The sequence below is a fragment of the Syngnathus typhle genome, linkage group LG13 (assembly GCF_033458585.1).
Source record: "Syngnathus typhle isolate RoL2023-S1 ecotype Sweden linkage group LG13, RoL_Styp_1.0, whole genome shotgun sequence".
Classification (NCBI taxonomy): Eukaryota; Metazoa; Chordata; class Actinopteri; order Syngnathiformes; family Syngnathidae; genus Syngnathus; species Syngnathus typhle.
This window is the reverse complement of record NC_083750.1, coordinates 11,423,145-11,430,498: the sequence shown is the minus strand read 5'-3', so window position 1 is coordinate 11,430,498 and position 7,354 is coordinate 11,423,145. Positions and strand designations below refer to the sequence as shown.

General features: G+C 43.1%; 2 protein-coding genes across 2 annotated transcripts; one reads left to right on the top strand and one right to left on the bottom strand.

Annotated features, from left to right (window-relative positions):
• The first annotated feature begins 272 nt into the window (after positions 1-272).
• Positions 273-4,002, top strand: selenof (selenoprotein F). Its single transcript, XM_061295815.1, has 5 exons — positions 273-434; positions 1,132-1,299; positions 2,451-2,514; positions 3,010-3,059; positions 3,286-4,002. The coding sequence occupies exons 1-5, from the start codon at positions 387-389 to the stop codon at positions 3,415-3,417; spliced, it is 462 nt and encodes a 153-aa protein (XP_061151799.1). The 5' UTR covers positions 273-386; the 3' UTR covers positions 3,418-4,002.
• A 515-nt stretch (positions 4,003-4,517) lies between these two features.
• On the bottom strand, positions 4,518-5,379 carry LOC133165912 (transcription factor Sox-14). The gene has a single exon (XM_061295814.1). The coding sequence runs from the start codon at positions 5,219-5,221 to the stop codon at positions 4,553-4,555; it is 669 nt and encodes a 222-aa protein (XP_061151798.1). The 5' UTR covers positions 5,222-5,379; the 3' UTR covers positions 4,518-4,552.
• Positions 5,380-7,354: the final 1,975 nt, after the last annotated feature.

Genomic DNA, 7,354 nt, shown 5'->3' with positions numbered 1-7,354 from the left:
TCTTTCTATTCGTCAGCCACTGCTGTCTGTACACATCGGATTGGACAAACGTCACCGTCGAACGCGAACGCCGACCTGTAGGAGTGCTGTTTTCTTTCTCAGCCTCGTAAAGTACGAGATTAAATTCTAAGCGAAGAAGAAGTACCACGATTGTAATTGTTCGCTTGTGTGCCTATTCCACCAAAAAATTGTCCCTGTGAAATTCAAAAGTCTGAAGAAATTCTTTGACATTTTCTTGCTTTTCATGTGTGTATTTTATTTGGTGATGTTGTAGAATTAGTTGAGTTCAACCTCGTTATATATATGATTCCCATCAGGCATAATGTGGGACACTCCTTAATTTAAATCAAGGGTCCGACATTGTAGTTTTTCAATCACTCTCCAAAATGTCGGGGGAGGTGTACCTACTGTGGCTGCTTTCGCTTTTAAAAACGGTGAGTTAAACATATTAACGTTCAAAATTAGGTTATATCGTTGCGCTTATTCGATAAGTACTTTTACTGTGCGTGGACTGCCCAATTCTGTGTTAAATTTAAAGTTTTACATCGCATCCTTGCCTGGGCGCCGATATGACGTGGCTAACTCAAAGCTCGACAACTCGTTTTCATAAATTTAGGTGAATCTGGGAAAATATTGTGATTTAGGTTGAGAAATATGTCTACTTCTCGTGTTATTTAACCGAGAGACGCCAAACCAACTTCTTTTTAAAAGGTTGCCAAATTATGTTCGAAAAATCATTAGTCAGTGAGGAAATAAGATCAAAAACGTTCAGACGACCTAAAATTAAAAGAAAACGTTACGATGTAATCTCATTAGACGTAAATGTACTGCATTTGATTTATATCAAATTTACTAGTAAAATGAATAAAATGTCCATTAATCCAGTCCAACCCCTAAAACCCCCACCTTTATTTAGATAAGACGCTTTTAGAAAAGAAAATGCATTATACAAATACATAATACCATGAGGGCTGTAAAGAAGTGAACTGATTCTATAAAGTCAAGGTACACTGTTGCATGTTATTAATTTTGACCGTCATAACTTGAGGGTCAATTTGGCAATTTAGTCTTTTTTTTTTTTCTCCATACCTTCTTAAATATTCCATTTCATCTTATCTTTCCTCCCTCCAGCTGTCGGTGTTTGGCTCCGAGTTGGCGTCAGAAGCTTGCAGGGATCTGGGCTTCTCCAGCAATTTGCTGTGCAGTTCCTGTGACCTGCTTGGGGAGTTCAGCCTCACCAAGCTGCAGCCTGACTGCAGGCACTGCTGCCAGCAGGAAGCCCAGTTGGAAGCCCGCAAGGTAAAAAAGAAAAGTATCGACTGCAGCTCCCCCGATTAACAAACAAACAGGAAACGCCAACTCACTCCAATTTGAACTTTGCATCCTTGACCGAAATTTTTACATTCACTTACATGCAGATAACACCACCCTCCCAATATGTAAATATTACATCAATCAATGAATCAGGTCAAATGTGAATGTTCTATGGTTGACCGCATAACCACAAGTTCTTTTTAAAAGTTGATGGAAGTTAATGCTTGGGGGGGCTGATAATAAACTTTTCAAAGCTTGTTTGGCATCAGGAGAAATGAAGAGAATCCCAGAAGAGGTGAAGGGGGGAAAAAAAAAGCTCGCATGTTTTAAATAATTGATTTTTCTCCAAGCAAACGATGGAGGGAAATCTTTTGAGATTTTATTTAAAGAGCCATATCGCCCAAGTCTAAGACTGAATCATTTTGTCCCTGGCTGCTAGGCTGGCCGCCTACCTTTTTAATAGCTGCAAGGAGGATGTACTTGGCTGGCTTTAATGAGGAAGTAATACTCCTAATGTGTTTGACTATTAAAAGCGCTGAGGCACAGGGTGTGTAACGAGTCGTCTTTGGAAACGGGAGCGTTCTAAAATCCAGAAATGGTGTGTTCTTAGCTCTCTAGATCTTTTGCACGGATGCTGACGTGAAAGGCGTGCACATTTAGATTTGTACAATTTCACAGAAATACTTGAGCACCTAAACTGTACCGATGCATGTGAGCTGGCTGCCACACATTTACTCGATACAATGCTCTCCATTTCATATTTTTTATTATTATTATTATATAGCTAAATTTTACCGGATGGTTGAACGTCCACAGCTTTTGTGAGTGGCATCATTTTCCGCATGTGGCAAAACATAAAGTCTTATCCTTTGCAAAGCGGCAGCTGTGAGTCTCTATTTTCCTCCAACTTGCTTAACATCGCCTCCGGAGCTTCGATGACAAAGCGACCATCTGTTGACTCCGCTCCACGTTCACTCGCTCTGCTTAATGATGGCACGTGGTCGCCAGGAGACGCCTGCAGGCCAGCCGTGCTGTCACCAGCAGGGCCGTCTCGCCTCTTATCTCCGTGTGTGGGCAGTGTGTGGGCCTCGGAGGCCTTCTCCTCAGACACCACCATGTCTTTTCTTTGTCAACAGCTCTATGCTGGGGCCATCCTGGAGGTGTGCGGATGAAAATTGGGGAGGTTCCCCCAAGTCCAAGGTGAGTTCTCTTGAGAAATATTACCACGTCACATATCGATTATCCCGTTTTATATTTCAACCCTTATATTTAGCCTGCAAATGAAATCGACTGGGAAGCATTGTGTTAAAGGAAATAAGGTGTGGTCCAAATTCTTCCATCTGTAGGTTGCCTTAAGCACCTAAGGTTTGCTTTTCAAGCCCCCACTGGGAAGGTTTGGCCATTTGTTGTGGAAGAGGACCACCCGCCGTCTGCTCAACAACGTTGCGCCTCGTTCCGTTATCATTAACTGCATGCGATGTCGTGCCGGAGCGGCACGAGGGTTGACTCGTGCGCCATTTGGCCAGCCTTTGTTTACTTCAGCTGTAGCCGTTTCGCGTGCTCAACTGTCTCTTCCAGATGCGACCTTCTCGGAAGGGTTTGCAGCTGTCAATAATTAAATTCCGGGTGCGAAAATAGAGCCGCAAATGGACACGCGCGTGACCTGACCCTTGTGTTTTTTTTTAATCCATGCAGCTTTTGTCAAGGGTGACAAGCCAAAGATGTTCAAGGGTCTTCAGATCAAGGTGAGTGTTGACGCCCGCTAGTCACTTTTCACAACTAACAGATTTTTATTTCAACTTTGTGTTAGAGCACCATGTAAGGAAATGAAGCATTTTTTTAAATTTGCAATTATTCTTCAGAAGAAAAGTTCCTGTCTACTTTCTATTTTTTTTGGTTTGCTGACACTTGTCCTGTTCCTCTTTTTTTTTTTTTCTTCTTCTTCTTCCATCACCTCCTACACTTTCTCAGTACGTGCGAGGCTCCGATCCTGTGCTAAAGCTTTTGGACGATAACGGGAACATCACCGAGGAACTCAGCATCCTCAAGTGGAACACGGACAGCGTGGAAGAGTTCTTGAGTGAAAAATTAGAGCGGATATAAACACAAGTTTCAATTTGGTTTTCACAGTTAAAGGGACAGATCAAAAATTTATACAAAGTTGACTGATAGTTTACTTCACTCATTTTGCCAAAATGTTTTGGGAGGGTTCTGCCAGCCTCTATTTTTCGGTAAATAGAAACACATTTGGATTTGAAAATTAAACAAATTATGGACACAAATTCGGATGAGATAAAAATGATAGTGCGAAATGTAAAATTCTAATTATTTGAACTGAACTTAGCATTTATACATCGCTGCTAAAGTCTGTTCAAAGTCACAAATTCATGAACGTAACTGTTGGTTTTATGTTTTGATTTTCTCCTTACACTTATTTTTATAATGCTTGATGCGCAGGTATGTGGAAAAGAGAATGATTCCTAATTTCTGTCTAAGAAGTAGATGGTCTAGTCCCAGGACACGTTAGTGAAGAGCTCACCTTAAACCAGTTTTGGGAAGTGAGCCCTGATGGGTTTTGTGTTCCTGGGCTTCATCAACGGTTTGGCAGAAATTGGATTCGTTATGAATGCGCGTCTTTTGAATAGCATAGGTAAAATTTGAATATGCAACAATAAAAAAAAAATCTCAGTTGTGTTTTACGACTCATGTTGTTCAGACCACTGTTTGAAGTGGTGTGCTGGCTCCCTCTAGTGGTACACAAAAGAATGACACGGGTTTACAAATTGTCCGGTGAATTGCTGATTGGTCATTTTAAAAATGATATACGGCAAACTTTCCAATATATTCTTGTTTCCACCTGGTGGTTCTTTGCATAAAACCACATTTTGGTTAAATCTTACATCTTTCCGCAGGGGAATTTATTGAGACAATTTCAGAATGGCACACAGTCATTCAGATTCAGTATCAGGATTATCTTATTAATGGGATGAACATTCTGTCCGATTCTTTTTTTTATTTGACAGAGACAACAAAGACTCGAAACAATACCAAAGTCGTGGAGGGGGGCGTGTCCAGATTCTAACCATTTTAAAGCAGTCACTGCAAACCTTGGGAAATGATCCAATTTCACGGAATTGCTCTGAAAGGTTATTCACAACCAACTTCAGTCGTCTCTATAGCCAGCAACGATTTCTCAATGATGGTGTCCCCGCCTGCCCTCCATTGACGCACTGGTCATTTACGCACTGGCTCCGGGTGCTGCGTACGCGTCCACGCCGCTCTTGCTCATCCCTCCCGGGAGTAGAATGTAAGCCACTTGAGGCTGCACACCGGCCGCCGACCACGCTCCACAGTTGCACGGCACCACATAAGGGCTACCAGGCGACGCGTGGGTGTGCTGTCCGAGACAAGCCAAACCCCCGACCACCGCCCCGGAGTGGTACCCGAAGGCGGGCGCGCTGTAGCCGCTCAAAGGCGGCTGGAACTCGGCCATCCGATGGAGATGTCTCACGGGGGACGGCGCCAGGAGAGTGGGAGCTTTATCCCCGTGGATTAGAAAGGACGAGTCCACGGAGAATCCCTTCAAGGGCTCCACATGCGGGAAAACGAGGCGCTCCGCTTGAGGAAGAGTTTTGGGTTTGCGCCGAGGTCTGTACTTGTAGTCCGGGTGTTCTCGCATGTGTTGCGCCCGGAGCCTTTTGGCCTCGTCGATGTAAGGACGCTTCTCGGAGTCGCTGAGTTTTTTCCACTCGGCGCCCAGCCTCTTGCTTATTTCCGAATTGTGCATCTTTGGGTTGTCCTGGGCCATCTGGCGCCTCTGACCCCTGGACCACACCATGAACGCGTTCATGGGTCTCTTGATGTGCGCTAAAGGTTTGGGCATTTCCAAATCCGGCCACGCATTCATTTAAAACAATTCAGGAGGTCAACTTTTAAAAAAAAGGAGGAGAAAAAAACGTCATGTGCTTCTATTAGGGGGTAATAAATCCGCCATCAATGTTTTCTGTGCGCCTTAATTGCTTGAAGGACAAGTGCTGCTTGGAAGTTGGAAGCTTGTTATGGAAGAGACCAAGCATGTCAAGCGCTCATCTCTACTCCACTGTCACGGTGGGCCAAGCCAATGAGAAGAAGAGAGCACTGTAATCCCACTCAAGTAAAAAAAAAAAAGACTACAACATTTCTGAGGCGCCAGGCTTTACCCTCCCTTTTGACACTTAAACGCCTCACAAAATCTCTGATGAGACACATATTAAAGAAATGATTCATAGCAGTTAACATGGGCCATAATATTAGTACAAAAACTTTTCGAAATCTCCCTAAAAGAAGCATTTGCCATGTAATCCTTAATTTTTCCCATATTTCAAAACATTTGCATCTCAAATCATCTTTCCCCATTGAAATGAATGGAAATGCCATCAATCCGATTCTTGCCCTGACTTTACTATACTGGAAAGTGACCGTGTTGTCGTCTTCCAATCACGCTAGGTTCTTCTGCTCTAAACAAACCAATTTAAAGTCTTTCCCATCATGCATTGCAAGCTTCCTATTTTCAACGATGCTACAGCTCGCAAAGTAGCTTAACCCCCTTCAACCTCCTCTCCTCCAAGATCAATATTAATCACAGCCATAATTTACTGGTCCTTGGAGTAAATATTGATTTCTTTTAACCATTTTCATAATTATGATAGCTTATCTGATCAAACACTTTATAACCTCCTCGTATGTTATTGAAATGACATTGATGGATTAGTGAGTCAGGAATTCTTGCTATTTGAGAGGAAGTTGTCAAAAACATTTTAAAAATCGAGATCTGGGGGGGAAAAAAAAATAGAGTAAATATTCTGGCATCTGTCATACGCTGCTACTGCCATGAGATTTTTCTCATGTCAAATCCGATTGGCCTTGGCAGATAAGGTCAGGCAACACTGCAGTAGGGGGTCTTTATTCCATTTACTCCCCTCAATCAAAAGCCGATGTTTCTGAAACATCCAGCAGTGCAGACACACAGCGGCAGCACTCGTGATAAGACATTTTCAGCAGAAGGGCTGCAGGGATAAAGTGACGGACAGCAGGGGTCACCCATCTTCTCATAGGTGGGCTCTTATCGCCTGGCGCCGGAGGTTCCGCACATCCCATCATCACCGCATCCAAACACTGACCACTCCCACACTCTTCTTCGACCATCATAGAGATGAAATGTAGGCCAGTGCTTTCTTCTAATAGCGTTTAAGCCAGCAGAGAAGGTCTCGCTGCTGTCTCTACAACTTGGAGTGTGCGCTATTGTGTCTGTGTTTGGGCCGGGTGGGCCGGGGGTGTTGTTAGTCGGAACGGGTAATAAGAAAAAGTGCCAGCCGCACAAAATGACTGTGGTAATCCGGTTATCCATCCCCAGGCTCTGAAGATACTGTCCCTCTCCTTGGGAAGTCTATCTATCTTTACTTCTTATGTCAAAACTGTCGTTCATGCACTCAGGTGGATTATAGAATCACGGTGGAGAAAGAAATGGACAGGTGAACACAAAGACAAAAATGAACGGGAAGAAGAGTCTGAGCAAGAAGGACGTCTGGTGGTTAACTCGCAAACCGGTGCGGGCTAGTTAGCAACAATGCAAATATTTAATTCATTCCGTTTTTGTCTGTGTAGATTCAGTCAAGCTTTAAATTTGTTGCTTTCTGAAAACATTCACAAGTGACTTAGTAGCTTAGCATAGCTAGTAGGTTGCTCTTTTCAAAAAGTTTGATATCCCCTAGATTCATATTACACAGTAATAAAATGATATTGTCATAATGAACCAAAGCAGAAGTTTCGATAGAAGAAAAAGTTCCATCGCACTTCCACGTCACGATTTTGTTGTTTCCGCTCGGAATATAAACAGATCAAATCCCCAAAAGTGCATTCTTGGCTAACAAGGCTCTTTTTGACACTCCTGAGTCGTCCATTAGGCAATATTTCCGGAGGAAAATCCGAAAAGATTTTTCAGTGCGCTTAGGGAGGGATTTCACTAAACCATGTACTTATTCTCATGATACTTAAGAAAAGT

Coding starts and splice junctions, on each gene's coding strand:
- LOC133165912 (XM_061295814.1), bottom strand. CDS start 5,221: ATGAATGCGTGGCCGGATTTGGAAATGCCCAAACCTTTAGCGCACATC.